The sequence below is a fragment of the Phodopus roborovskii genome, unplaced genomic scaffold, assembly GCF_943737965.1.
Source record: "Phodopus roborovskii unplaced genomic scaffold, PHOROB, whole genome shotgun sequence".
Lineage (NCBI taxonomy): Eukaryota > Metazoa > Chordata > Mammalia > Rodentia > Cricetidae > Phodopus > Phodopus roborovskii.
This window is the reverse complement of record NW_026126514.1, coordinates 2,223,478-2,239,130: the sequence shown is the minus strand read 5'-3', so window position 1 is coordinate 2,239,130 and position 15,653 is coordinate 2,223,478. Positions and strand designations below refer to the sequence as shown.

Below are 15,653 nucleotides of genomic sequence, written 5' to 3'. Positions count from 1 at the left end.
AATTTGCAGGCAAATGGGCAGACCCTGAAGGACAAATATAGTATGTACTCTCTCATAAGTGGATGCCATACATAAAGCAAAAGATACCCAGCCTACAACCACAGAGAATCTAGAACCCTCTTCTGAAAACAGATGGAAGCAGATACAGAAATCCACAACCAACCATTGGGCCAAATTCCTGGAGTACAGTCAAAGTGATGGAGGAATGGTAATATGAACAAAGACGTCAAGACCATAATGGGGAAACCCACAGAATCAGCTGGCCAGAGCTAGTGAGAGATCACTAACTGTGGTCTAACAGATGGGAAATCTGCTTAAGACCAAACTAGACTCCCTTAATATAGGTGATAATGGTGTGGCAGGGACAATAAATGAGGTCATTGGCAGTGGGTCCAAGATCTATAACACTAATGCACAAACTTGACTTAGTAGAGTCCATTCTATATGGAGAGACACCTTGCTCAGCCTAGACATGGGGTGTGGGAGTGGGGAGGTGCCTTGGTCATGTATCACAAGATGAGAAGAGGGACTTAGTAGACTTCCTACGGGAGGTAGTAGACTTCCTAGGGGAAGTGCCAGGAGTGGGAGGAAAGGAGGAATGGGGAACTGGGACTGGAATGTAAAAAACAAATTAATTTTACAAAAAGAAAAATTATAAGGCTTGGGGAGGGAGGGAGGATTATAAGGTGCTTGTCTTGCAAACTTGAGGACCTGAATTCAATTCTTATAATCCACTTTAAAATAAAAAGAAAGAAAGAAAACCTGGTGGGGTTGTATCGAAGGATGAGTGGTTAAGAGCTCTTAAGTTGCTCTTCCAGAGGGTTTGGATTCAACCCCTCATTACTTACATGTTGGCTCACCACCGTCTGTAACTGTATGCACATGGTGGCACAGACATACATACATGCAAAACACTCATACATTCAAAATAATGATTTGTTGTTTTTGTGTGTGTGTGTGTGTATGTGGTTTTTTTTTTTGTTTGTTTGTTTTTTTTTTGAGACAGGGTCTTTCTTACTATATAGCTCTGGATGTCCTGGAACTCACCAGGGTTGCCTTGAACTCACAGAGGTCTAACTGACTCTGCCTTCTGAGTGCTGGGATTAAAGGGGCACACCACTACGCCTTTGAGAAATATACCTTTCTGTTTGTGTGTGTGTGTTGTATTTGTTTTTTAGGAAGGAAAGTGGTGGTAGTTTATAGTAGGAAGTGGTAACAGAAAGAAATGAGGTCATAGGGCTGTGGTGGCCCCTTCCCTATTCCTACAGCCTCCAGGGTGTTGTCGTTGTGTCCCTGTCTCCTCGTCCCATGTGCCCTCCACCCCCCCCCCCCCAAGCAGGGTTTCTCTGTGTCTAGCTCTGTATACCAGGCAGGCCTTGAACTCACAGACATTTTCTGCCTTTGCCTCTGTAGTCCTGGGACTAAATGCATGTACCACCGGGCCCAGGAAACTTTTTTTTTCTTAAACTATGCTGATTTTTACCCATAAAGTTTCTTCCAAGGTTATGTAAAAATTAAACATTAATATTATTAGAGGCTCTAAGGAAAGAATTATAAAGAAATGGCCCATTTATAGTTATCTTTATTTTTTAAAGAGGATTATATTATCTAATGGAAAGTCTAGTTGGTCATTTCTGTGAATTTTAAGTCTTGTGGTCATCCATAAAAATGTTGCAGTTGCATTTAGTTTTCCTATTTTGGTTAAGGAAAAATGAAATCAATGTATCTTAATGTTTTTAGGCACGGATTGCGTTTTTACAAGGAGAAAGGAAAGGTCAAGAGAATTTGAAGAAGGATTTAGTGAGAAGAATAAAGATGCTAGAGTATGCACTAAAACAAGAAAGGTATGTATATATTTTTTTTTAATGTGACTAGAATAGAACATTGTTATCTTCATTCACATCATTGATGTTTTATTAACAGCTTTTCTATATTTTAATTAATTTGTGTATAGGAAAAGAAAATGAAAAGTAGAAGTAATATGTTTTATTAAGTTAGACTTTTCTATTTTTAAGGATTAAGAGAGATTTATCTTTTTATATACTTATTTGTTACTTGGATAATTTTTCTTCTTTAGTAGTACATTTTCAGTGTTTTTAGCAAGAAAACTTTAAAAAGCACATAGTAGTACTCAGTTGTAAAAAAATAATTATTCTTTTATCAATCATTTAATTTTCAGGGCAAAGTATCACAAATTAAAATATGGCACAGAACTGAACCAAGGTGATTTGAAAATGCCAACCTTTGAATCAGGTAAATGTTATTATTTTTTTTTAATTACTTTTTTATATAGCAGACATGCTCTTTTTGGTTTTTCAAGACAGGGTTTCTCTGTAGCTTTGGAGGTTGTCCTGGAACTCGCTCTGTAGACCAGGCTGGACTCAAACTCAATAGAGATCCACCTGCCTCTGCCTTCCTAGAGCTGGGATTAAAGGTGTGCGACTCCACCGCCCAGTTCTAATTTCAATTTGTAGCATTACATGAATGATTATTATAAATTGTGAAATTTGATAAAATAATTTTTAAAGATGTATTTTTAAATTGTTCACGTGTGTACATGTATGTGCACACAAGTGCTGGTGTCCACAGAATACGGAAGAGGGCATCAAATTCCCTAGAAGTCACGTTAAATGGATGTGAGTTACTCAGTGTGGGTTCTGGGAATTGAATTTGCATCTTTGGCAAGAGTAGTGTGGAATCTTAAACTTGTGAACCATCTTCCAGCCCCTGGTGGAAAATACTAAACAAATAAAATTTTGTTTCATCTGCCTCTCTATCCTTAGGTTATTTATCTAAAGTGAAACCTATATAAAATTGTGGGCACATTTTTGTTGGTAATTAAAATCAAAACATGCTGAAGTAACTTTTTCTACCTGTAAACATTGTTTCTCATGTGAGCTTAGTTTGTGTGTGTGTGTGTGTGTGTGTGTGTGTGTGTGTGTGTGTGTGTGTGTGTGTGTGCTTGGCTAGGCTGGTGGTACATGCCATGAATCCTAGTGTTCTGGAGGCAGAGGCAGGCGGATCTCTGAGTTCAATGCAGCTTCGTCTGCATAGTGAGCTTCAGTTCAGCTAGGACTACATAATGATCCCTCCCCCCATAATTTTTTTATATATTTATTTGCGGGGGGGGGGGGAGGTCAGAGGACCAATTGAGAAATTCTGATCTTCTCTCGTGTCAGTTTTGGGTGAATCTGGCTCAGGTTTCATTAAGCTCAAGCTTAATCTTTAATACTTAAGAAGTTCTTTTATTTGGGGAAGTTTTAAATAGCTCATTGTAGTTCTAAGATACTAGGAATTTGACTAGACTTGAAATTTATAGTCATCCAGATTAAACTTAAAAGTAGGAAAATTATGTCCAATTAACTTTCTTCTTTATTAGGTATAAATATGAGAGTAGTAGTTGATAAATATGTAGCCTGGAGTGGAGTGAATATAGGAAAGAGCTAATTTTAGTTCTAGGAGTTCACCTAGCTGTATAAAATCTAAAAGAGGGAGGAATAAACAGATTGGAAATTACATTAGAAATTTTTCATCTGGAACTTGGTTACGACATTTTCTTTTCTCCTTATTTTAAGGTAGGGTTTGCATATCCCAGGCTTTCTTTCAACTCCATAGATGTCAGTGGTGACCTGGAACACCTGATCATTCTGTATCTACCTTCAGAGTGCTAGAATTACAGACATGGACAAGCATGTCCATTTTTACATAGACATTTTTGTTAATGTGTATAGTAGGAAAATAAAACTTACACCGATGTTTGTAGGTATTAGTAGTAAAATTTTTAAAAATACCAGTTAGGTTTTGGTTCCATAATAAATACTACAGATTTGACAGAAGCAGACCATAAATAAATACCACTTGAATTGATCACTTTTGGGTCATCCCTGGTTTGACTTTAGCAACAGAACCTTTTATTTTATCTTCCACTTGTTAAGATGGTATTCATGTTTTTGTGTGGTCTTAAAAGCTCATTCTGATACTAGAAAACTCTATTTTCCTACATAGAGAAGTTAAGAGTAAGAACTGGGAATAATAGTGTCTGCTTATGATCCCCTCAGCATAGGGTAGAGGTCAGAGGATTAGGAGCTCAAGATCATTCTTAGCTACTATGTCCTTGTCTCAACCTTTTCCTGTTAAAGTAAGAATAAGTTTTAGAAAAATGGAAGGTGGATATATTTACTACCCATAATTACCATGAAAGTGAATAGTTCATAAGACTCAAAACATACAGAAAAAACAATGGCTTCAAAGATTTTTCTTCCCATAGTCTGGCTTGCTCAGGGAAAGAGCTTAGTCTGTTGCTTATTTTTGGTTGTTTTGGAGTAGAGCCTGTCCAATTCTTAATTCACTTCATTGTAACTGTTTGTATTAAGAAGGTCATTAGTATATAAATTCCTCCTGCCCTTCAATAAAATTGTGCTCATATAAGTACCTTTTTGTCTATAATATACATAAGTAAAATAATTGTGCTTACACAAAGCACAATAAAACCCAAGTAAAATGAGTTTACTGATATGGAAAACTTCAGAATGTTGAATAAAAAACAAATGAAGTAAGCAAATACATACCATATGTAAGGATACATATATCAAAGTATATTTGTAGATAAATATTAAATGAAACAGCATTGGCTTTTAAACTCCTTCAAATCAATGTAAAAAGGGAAGTATGTAAAATACTGATTTGATAGAAGTTGAAGACATGCAAATGTTTATACCTCATTATTTCACATTATATTCAAATATGTAAGTAATTTATTTCTTCTGTGTTTAGAAAATAGACAATTCAATAGAAAAAATGGATAAGAGAGCCATCCATGGTGGCACATGCCTTTAATTCTAGCAATCAAGAGGCAGAGACTGCTATATCTGAGTTCAGGGTCAGCCTGATCTACATTGTAGTGAGATAGTCCTTCTGTGGCACTGACCACGCCCATTGGGGGGATGGAGCCATGGGCGGAAGTGACCTGTGGAAGGAAGTCGGAGGGAGAGCCGGGAGGTGTTCATCTGTCTAGGTTGTAACTTATTTCTCCCTGAATAAACATCTATTCGGCCTATTTGTTTATCCTGATCCTTATTTAACCGTGATACTACATAATTGAAGTTCCAGGACAGCAAGGGTTACAGAGAGATCCTATCTCAAAAACAAAACAAAACAACAAAAAAACCAAACAAACAAAAACCAAAAAGCAGAAAGGATAAAAAGAAAATCATAAGTAGATGTACCTAATGATAGAGAGGGCATCTTAATGGTTATAAGATAAATATGATAGTCTGCTTTATAATTCAAGAAGTTCAGGCAAAATTTCCATGAATTTAGTTTGGTCCTTACAAAAATGACAGAAAAGCAGTATGAGATGTTGATGAAGCTGTGGAATGAACAGAATCTATGTATGTTGTGGTGAGGTGGCAAGTAAGCTAAGGCCCTAGAGATGGCTTTTGTCTGAATAAAGAGAATATAGCACACAAACCTACTAACTTGGCAATTCCACCATCTAAAATGTGTGGTCACTACTGCTTATATAAGAATGTCCTTAGTGTAATTACAGGGAATATCTAGAATCAACTAGAATGTCCATCAGCATTAAAATGGCTATGCTACATTAGCAGGCAAATGTTGTTTAGCAATAAAACTATACAGCTAAACTTCACAATATAGGTGTCAAGTTTATAAAATTGAAAATTGGTAGAAATTATTTCTGCCATTTACAAATTAAGATTTAAAGGTTGAAATAGTGTTTAATACTGTTTTACAGTAGCTAGTAAGTGGTTAGAGGAACAGAGTTTAGGGATGCTGGTGTTTGTTGAGCTAGGTACCCAGTGTTCGCTTAAACATCCATGAAGTATGATATACTTCAAAGGCTGTAACTGTCATAGTGAAATAATGTGAAAAATAAATACTATGCAATTTTATTTTGTAACCTAGGACGTGTTCTATGGACATAATATATACTCAAATTGATATAATTATTTTAAAGTGATGTTAATATATTTTTCTGGACTATAATAAAGTATATACATTGGCTGCTATTAGTTATGTATATATTTTCAAGTAGAAAATAGGCAGTGAAGCCAGGTAGTGGTGACATACATCTTTAATTCCAGCACTCAAGAGGCAGAGGCAGGTGGATCTCTGTGAATTCGAGGCCAGCCTGATCCACAAAAGCTAGTTTCGGGATAGCCAGGACTACACAGTGAAACCCTGTGGGGGGGGGGGGGGCGGGAAACCAAAAAACAAACAAACAAAAAATCCCAAAAAGCTGGAATGAGAAATTCAAATAGTAATAGTTGTTAACTTTTGATGATTGGATTTTGAGCTGAGCAGTCATATTTTTAGAAAGGTTTTGTCTCCATTTGTTATTATTTAATGTTATAAATAAAAAAATTCAAGAGACTATCAGAATTAGGTAATTACTTTTAGAAATTAGAGAATTATTTGTGGTTGAAGGAAGAGTAAGAACAATGGTGAGTTGTTATGTTTAGAAAAATAGTGGCTGTGAAAGATACTATAATTATTACCAATAGATATAAGTAACTCTGAGGAGTCTGGGAGCTGTAATAATTGAGAATTTGGTTTAATAATCTCAATATGGGACAGGAGAAGGATTTTCCAAGCACTTGTCTTCATAGTACATTTATTTGGATAATGAAAATCTGTATGGTGATAGTAGTTTTACTATGAGCTTTACTCACTGAAATTATACTATTTACTAAATGTGTTTAATTCAGTGGTAGGGATTGGATTTAGGGTTTAGTACATGTTAAGTATAGCACTATACTTAAACCTGTGGTTTCCTTTTTATTCTCTTTTGTAAATGTAAGCACTTCATTAAATAAACTAATGGCTCTTTACCTGTTGTATATATGGTTTTCTGAGCTGAGTATTATGACATGTGTCTTTTAATCTCAGAGTTTAGGGGCCCTAAATAGGAGGATCATTTTGATGCCAGCCTGGCATGTGTGTTTGTATGTGTGTGTGTATATATATATACACACACACACATACATATCTATCATAAGGCTCTATCTCAGTAAACAAACAAAAGTTCACAAAGTGGTAGTAATAAACTAATTTTCTGTTTTTGTGTGTATAAAATATATTTATTACTAAGCTGTAAAATGCAAGGGCTCAGTGGAGTGAGGAGATAAGTATTTATTTTTGGATGTCTGCCAGAAGTCTGTCTCTGGGACATAGATTCTGAATTCCTCACTTAGGCTCTTTAAACAGAAAAACTTGCTACAAGTAGAATGAGCTATCTATGGATTTGTCAGTCACCTTAAATAGTGTTTATACTTCTTCTGGATCTGTTTAGGATTCAGCTTAGAGATGATGAGAATCTGCTGGGCATCCTAGAAGCTGAGGCCCAAGAGGTAGCTGCAGATGGATGCTTGGCATGTCCCAAAAATAAGTGGCTGCCTGCCTGGATAGCTGCAAACTACTGCCCTAGGGCCTAAGAAAAGGCTCTACTCACCACCTGTGTGTGCATCACAGTGATCTGTGTTAGATACTGTTCAGCAACCTGGTTCCTAGTCCCATTGGACCCTTGGACCTAGTCCCATTGGACCATTGGTTTAATTTTTTTTCTAAAAAATAAAATAAAATCTGTGAGGGAGACATTAATGACCACTGAAATAAATTCAAAATGAAGTATGTCTATGTATACACAGATTATACATACATATATACAACACATACATATATATCCTCATTATCTAATTGTTGATTTTGAATAGTATGTAAAAATACCTTTTTAATTTTAAAGGCATTTGACATGGCAGAGTCCTATTTTATTTGAAGCCCTTTTAATTTTAATTTTTTTTTTAATCCTGCTAATGCACTTTTGAGATCTTTTGATTTTTTTTTTTTTTTTTTTTTTTTTTTAAAGCTGGTAGAGTACTGAGTTATTGAACAGCCATTAAAGCAAAGACCTGTAGTAAATCTTTGAACTTTTTCCTGTCTTATGTAAAATAAATTTTCATGTGTAAATTTATTTCTGAAAAAACTGAACACTATAATAAGTTGAAATAATGTATGCAAAACTTTCCCTCCTTAATTTCCAGAGGAAACCAAAGACTCGGAGGCTCCTGCAGCACCTCAGAATAGCCAGCTAACATGGAAGCAAGGCAGACAGCTGTTGAGACAGTGAGTAATGACTTCAACTTTAAAGTTATGAAAGTGCTTAGCAAGTCAATTTATAAGTCAAACTTGCTTCATTTTACTGTATGTTTTTCATATGGCTGCTTTTCAAAAGATCCGTTTGTAAGCCTAGTAGCACACACCTTTAATCTAGCACTGTGCCTGATTTACAAAGTGAGTTCCAGGGCAGCCAAGGGTAGGCAGAGAAACTCTGTCTCAAAAAAATGAAACAAAACAAACCCCCCCCCCCAAAAAACAACAAAAATATCAACCAAAACCATTATGTGTATGTGGGGGTGAGGCATAGGTGTGCATTACAGTTGCATGTGGAGATCAGAGGACAACTTTCACCTTGACTTGGCTGTAGGTAACTTCACCTACTCAGCCATTATTAAAGCTTATTTCCCCCTTGTTTCAGGATAACTTCCCTCTTCTCTTCTCCTATGTGATTGAAAATCTGAAAAACTAAATGAAAGCCTGAACTGAAGTAGTATTGAGTTGGGCTGCAGATTTGGCTCAGCATTTAAAAGTACTGGCTGCTCTTGTAGAGGATCCCATGTTTAATTCTTAGCACCACATGGTGACTTACAACTGTCTGTAACTCCAGTTCCAGGGGATTTGATGCCCTTATCTGGTCTCTACTGGTGATCTTCATCTAGTAACTGTGTGCCCGCACACTTTGATACACGTAGGAAAAATACCCATATTATATATTTAAAAAAAAATAAGAGTATGGCATCATTCATTTAAGGCACTTCACACTTTCACTGTAGAGTCAGTATATGAGAACATAGAGAAGGGTCAACTGAAACTCCTCAGTGATGGCTAGCCAAAATATTTTTTAGTCAAAATTCTTTTGTAAAATATTTATTTTACTTTATGCATGAGTGTTTTTGCATTTCTATATACTCGTGTGTGTGTGTGTGTGTGTGTGTGTGTGTTTGTGTGTGTGCACGCGGGCACAAGTGTGCATGTGTAAATAGGTAATTCATTGTCTGTGTGCCTGATGCCATTAGAAGCCAGAAGAAGGCACTGGATCTCACCTTGTGAGTGCTGGGAACTCAACCCAGGATCTCTCTGCAAGAGCAGCAGATGTCTGTCCAGACCATAGTGAAAGATTTGAGGAACATTTTTGATGCTTGTCTTTTGATTTATTAGAGATAACTATGGCAAATCATATTTATTGTCTTTTTTTTTAAAGAGTGGTTCTTTTTCTTATAGTTGGAAATTTTGCTGTTTGTATCCTGCTGATAGCCCTGGAGTATAAGTGGATCCTTTATCTTGTTATGAATCATAGCTACTGTACTTCTAAGCAGAACTGTAATCATGTTTTGTTTTGTTTTATTTTGTTTTGTTTTCCTTGAAATAGAGTCCTGGAGCTCACTCTGTAGACCAGGCTGGCCTCAAACTCAGAAGTCTGCCTGCCTCTGCCTCTTGAGTCCCGGGACTAAAGATGTGCACCACTACTACCACATGTATTCTTTTCTTTACCCCAGTTTTTGTGTTATTTGCCAATTGATTGTGCCAGGCTTTTTCCTTTGGGCCACCAACCAGCTCCCAAATCATGATACAGAGACTTACTAAGTTTTGAATGTTTGGCCTAGCTAAGGCTCATTTCTGGCTAGGTTTTTTAACTTAAACTGTTCTGTTTTTCTTCATCTGCCTTTTGCCTCTTTCTTTCTTCTACTTGTGGCTGCTGTATTTGTGTCCTTAGCTCTGCTTTAAACCCCATGATGCATCAGCTTTTTTTATTATCATTTGATCACCGGTCAGTCTTACCAGAATATGGATAAAACCACAACCTTAGTTCAGTCTTACCTTCTGATCTCCATTCTAATTAACTCATGGAGAAAAACAACAGTATCAAGTGGATGCTATTAACCAGCAGTCTATGTTGTACAGAGAACCTCTATGTATACCCCATTCCCTATGGCCATTCCCGCATCCTACTGCCCTCAGTGGATTCCAAACTTGTACTACATTTCAGCATTGCCACTCATCCTCTCAGTAGTATTCCTCTGCTTCCACTTGACAGAAAATAGAACATGAGATTAAAATTGTTTCAAAGTTTTTACTTTCCTTTCTATAATATATTTAAGCTTCTTTATTTGTTAGCCATTTCCAGATTCTTGTACATGACTAAAACCTGAACTACAAACAGAGTTTTGATGGGAGTTGAAGGAAAACCTCAATAATATATGTTAAGTCAGGTAGCTTTGAGGAACTTGCAGAGAAAATCCCAGGACACAGTCTTAATCTCTGTATGGTTGTCTACTTCTCTGAATTAGTTTTATTGTCTTCTTTTGTAGAAAAACTACCCCCCCCATGTGACAGCTTCCCCTACCTCCATTTTTATCCAGGTTGTATAAGACCTTGACAGTTAATATAGACCAAAGTTTAGAGATTGGGGTAGGGAAAGGAATTGTTTCCACCATATGTAGATTGCATTTTTAGAATAAAAAAGGATGGCAATAGGGAAATCATTATTTCTCTTAAATGTTAATCTTATCACCTGGATTCATATTTTCTCTACTTTGCTTTCCCCCTTTATTTTTATAGTCAAACCAATTTGAAGTAGGATTGATGCATGGTGCCCAAGGCTTGGCTTGCACTCCTGATCCGCTTTTTTCTCTGTAGTCTTTATTCTTGTTCCTTGCTTTGTTGTATTACAGGAGTGAATCACCATATCTTCCTTAACCTTTTGTGTAATTGCATTTATTTATGCATCACAAAGGTGGTCTTGCTTATTTTGCTCATTTACTCTCGTCTCTGTTTTTGTTTGCTTGCTTGCTTCATTGCTATTCTAATTTTTTTAAGCTTTCATCTAAAATTATTTTTGTTGTTTACTAGGACTGCTTAAATGTAAAATTTGAATGTGCATACATTGCCTGCTTAGGCCTGAAAAGGGTGTCTGATTCCCTAGAATTGGAAATCTAAGTGGGATTGTCAGGTATCTGTTCCAAGTGTAGGAAACTGAATCCAGGTCCTCTACAAGAGCAGCAAGTACTCTTAGCCACAAGTCATCCCTCCAGCCTCAAGACTTTATCATCCTTCATTAACTCTTAATTTTCAAGTGATCAGCCTATTATCTTTGTGTCACCATCTATCCCCTTCTTTTGGATGTCATATTGGATCTTAAGTTAATTACTTGGCTTACTTAGATAAGTGCATTTTGAAAACCATACAACCAGAGGAATGCTCTGGAATCTGAGATCTTAAAAGGGGATTAGTCCTTGACAAATCCCTGGCCAAGAACTTAGCATGGTGCTGTTCTAAGGTTCAGATCTACTTATTCTCTTACATACATTGGATATTTAAAATAAATAAATAAATAAAAATATGCATGTGCTCAGAGTCGCTCCTAGAAGTCCCCTAAGTAGTGTGGACTGTTGGCTCCACCCTCTGTCCCAGTGCTCAATCAGAGCGGTGGGACAGTAGGCAGGGTAGGACATGGGCGCGAGGGGGGGAGGAGGGGGCGGGCACAGGCTCGCAGTGGGGATGGATATAAGAGAATTAACAGTGCAACTGAAAGCCTTAGAACAGAGAGAAGCAAACTCACCCCGTAGGAGTAAATGCCAGGAAATAATCAACTTGAGGTCTGAAATCAACAAAATAGAAACCAGGAAAACAATATAAAAAAAATCAATACAACAAAGAGTTGGTTTTTTGAGAAACCTTTATCCAAACTAACGAAAAAGCAGAGAGAGAACATGCAAAATAACAATATCAGAAACGAAAAGGGGAACATAACGACAGACACAGAGGAAATCCAGACAATTTTCAGGTCATACTTTGAAAACCTGTATTCCACAAAAATTGAAAATTCAAAGGAAATGAACAAATTTCTGGATAACTATCACTTAACCAAAATTAAATCAAGGGCAAACAACTTAAATAGACCTATAACCCGCAATGAAATAGAAGCAGTCATCGAAAGCCTTCCAACCAAAAAAAAGTTCAGGGCCAGATGGATTCAGTGCAGAATTCTACCAGACATTCAAGGAAGAACTAATACCACTACTCCTCAAACTGTTCCACAAAATAGAAACAGAAGGTTCATTGCCAAACGCTTTTTATGAGGCCACAATAACCTTGGTATCCAAGCCTCACAAAGACACAACTACAGACCAATATCCCTGATGAACATCGATGCAAAAATACTCAATAAAATACTGGCAAACCGAATTCAAGAATACATCAGAGAAATCATCCACCATGACCAAGTAGGCTTCATGCCTGGATTGCTGGGATGGTTTAACATGCGAAAATCTATCAACGTGATCCACCATATAAACAAACTGAAAAAGAAAAACCATATGATTATCTCCCTAGATGCGGAAAAAGCCTTCAACAAAATTCAACACCCTTTCATGATAAAGGTCTTGGAGAGATCAGGGATAACAGGAACATACCTAAACATAATAAAAGTAATATACAGCAAACCAACTGACAGCATCAAAGTCAATGGAGAGAAACTTAAACCAATTACTCTAAAATCAGGAACAAGACAAGCCTGCCCTCTCTTTCCATATCTCTTCAATATTGTACTTGAAGTTCTAGCTAAAGCTATAAGACAAGAAAAGGAGATCAAGGGGATCCAAATTGCAAAGGAAGAAGTCAAACTGTCTCTATTTGCAGATGGTATGATAGTTTACATAAGCGACCCAATAAACACTACCAGGGAACTTCTACAGCTGATAAACACCTTCAGCAAACTAGCAGGATACAAGATAAACTCAAAAAAAATCAGTAGCCCTACTTTTTTCAGACCACAAAGAACAGAGAAAGAAATCAGAGAAACATCACCCTTTATAATAGCCACAAGCAACATAAAGTATCTTGGTGTAACACTTACCAAACAAGTAAAAGACCTATATAATAAGAACTTTGTGGCTCTAAAGAAAGAAATTAAAGAAGATACCAGAAAATGGAAAGATCTCCCATGCTCTTGGATAGGTAGCATAAACATAGTAAAAACAGCAATCTTGCCAAAAGCAATCTACAGACTCATTGCAATCCCCCATTAAAATCCCACCACAATTCTTCACTGACCTTGAAAGGATAATAATCAACTTTATATGGAAAAACAAAAGACCCAGGATAGCCAAAACAACCCTATACAATAAAAGAACTTCAGGAGGCATCACCATTATTCCTGACTTAAGCTCTACTACAGAGCTATAATTCTGAAAACAGCCTGTTATTGGCACAAAAATAGACAGGTAGACCAATGGAATTGAATTGAAAATCCTGATATTAACCCACACACCTATGAACACCTGATTTTCAACAAAACAGCTAAAAGAATACAATGGGGCGAGGACAGCATCTTCAACAAATGGTGCTGGCACAATTGGATGAGGGTGTGTAGAAGACTGCATGTCTGTCGCCATACACAAAACTCAAGTCCAAATGGATCAAAGACCTCAACATCAATCCAGCCACATTGAACCTCTTAGAAGAGAAAGTAGGAGGTACCCTTGAACAAATTAGTATAGGAGACCACTTTCTGAACATTACTCCAGGGACACAGACACTGAGAGCAACAATTAATAAATGGGACCTCTTCAAACTTAGAAGCTTCTGTAAGGCAAAGGATACAGTGGACAAGACCAAACAGCAGCCCACAGACTGGGAAAAGATTTTCACCAATCCTATATCTGACAAAGGGCTGATTTCCAAAATATACAAAGAACTCAAGAAACTAGTCAACAAAATACCAAATAACCTTATTAAAAAATGGGGTATAGAACTGAAGAAAGAATTCTCAATAGAGGAAATCAAAAAGGCTGAAAGACACTTAAGAAAGTGCTCAACATCCTTAGCTATCAGGGAAATGCAAATCAAAACAACTTTGAGATACCATCTTACTCCTGCCAGAATGGCTAAAATTAGGAACACTAATGACAATTTATGCTGGAGGAAAGGATGTGGAGAAAGGGGAACACTCCTCCACTGCTGGTGGGAGTGCAAACTCATACAGCCATTTTGGAGATCAGTATGGCAGTTCCTCAGGAAAATGGGAATTAGTTTACCACAGGACCCAGCAATCCCCCGCTTAGGCATATACCCAAACGATCCACATCCATGCAACAAAGACATCTGTTCAGGTATGTTTATAGCAGCACAATTTGTAATAGCAAGAACCTGGAAGCAACCTAGATGCTCCTCAATTGAAGATTGGCTAATGAAGATGTGGCACATCTACACAATGGAATACTACTCTGAAGAAAAAAATAATGGAATCTTGAAATTCGCAGGCAAGTGGATGGTACTTGAAGAAACCATCCTGAATGAGGTAACCCAGTCACAAAAAGAGGAACATAGTATGTCCTCACTCATATATGGATTTTGGACCTAGAGCAAAGGATCACCAGCCTGTAATTCACATCACCAGAGGAACTAGGATACAAGGTGTATTTTAAGAGATTCATATAAAGTCCCTCACAGAACTGGGAAGGGACAAGTCCCCCAGAGCACAGGGGAAGTGGGGCGGGCAGTGAATGTTGAGAGAAGTGGGAGAAAGTGAGGGGGAGGAAAGGAAAACATGCGCGACTAAGAAGTTTGAGTCCGGGTAGGAAAAGAAAACAGGAGGGGGGGAGGGAGAGAGGGAGAGATGTTAGGGTTTAGGGTTGAGAGAGGGGGGGGGGGAGAGAGAGAACACATATTGGTTTGAAGATAAAATTGAACACAAAGAAAGGTCTAGAGAACTACAAGACTGCTGCCAACTAACAATTTGAGCATCCGTGGAAATGCTACCATAAATGCCCTTCCCGGATAGGGAGAGCAACAACTAACTTATCCATGGACCCTTCATCTAATACCTGTTGGAAACAGGAGCAAACCATACATAAACACTGAGTCGAACTGGGACCCAGATGCAGATGAAGAGGACAAGACCAGGTGGCAGAAATACATACAGACAGCTGATCTGAAGAAGGAGGAGCTAACAGGCTCCCAGACTGATAGCTGGGAAGCCAATATGGGACTGACTTAGGCCCCCCTGAATGTGGGTCTCAGCCAGAAGGACTGAGCAGTCTAAGGGACCTCAGACAGTGGAACCAGGATGTATCCCTGGTGCACAAATGGACCTTGCGAACACATCCCCCATGGAGGGATAACTGCCTTAACCTAGTTTTCCCTACTTCAAATGACCTGTCAGATCTACATGACCCCAACTAGATGGCATTCCCCTACATATGGAATTGGGGTGGGGGGGATGTGAGGGGAGGGTGGTTAGGGTGCATGTGAGAGGGCAGAGAGGGTAAAAGTGAGGGAGGGAGGAAGGGGGAACTGGGATTGACATGTAAAATAATGAATTAAAAAATGTGCATGTGCACATATGTATGTATGTAAATTCACATATCTATTTAAAAGATGTGTCTCTTTAAAAGATGTATGTGTCTGCATAGAGATATGCCTTTATATGTGTGTGTGTTTGTGTGTGTGTGTGTATTTCAAAAGCTTTTTTTAAAACTCTGGGGCTTTTTTAAGGTATTGAGATAAAGGGCTCTGAA

General features: G+C 37.6%; 1 protein-coding gene across 4 annotated transcripts in view; it reads left to right on the top strand.

Annotated features, from left to right (window-relative positions):
- Nucleotides 1-15,653, top strand: part of Strn3 (striatin 3) — a 91,173-nt gene that overhangs the window by 32,668 nt on the left and 42,852 nt on the right. For all 4 annotated transcript variants that reach the window (XM_051195809.1, XM_051195808.1, XM_051195810.1 and 1 more), the window contains exons 2-4: nucleotides 1,741-1,844; nucleotides 2,180-2,253; nucleotides 8,061-8,142. In XM_051195809.1, coding sequence (XP_051051766.1) covers nucleotides 1,741-1,844; nucleotides 2,180-2,253; nucleotides 8,061-8,142 — 260 coding nt within the window. The remainder of the gene's footprint in view (nucleotides 1-1,740; nucleotides 1,845-2,179; nucleotides 2,254-8,060; nucleotides 8,143-15,653) is intronic.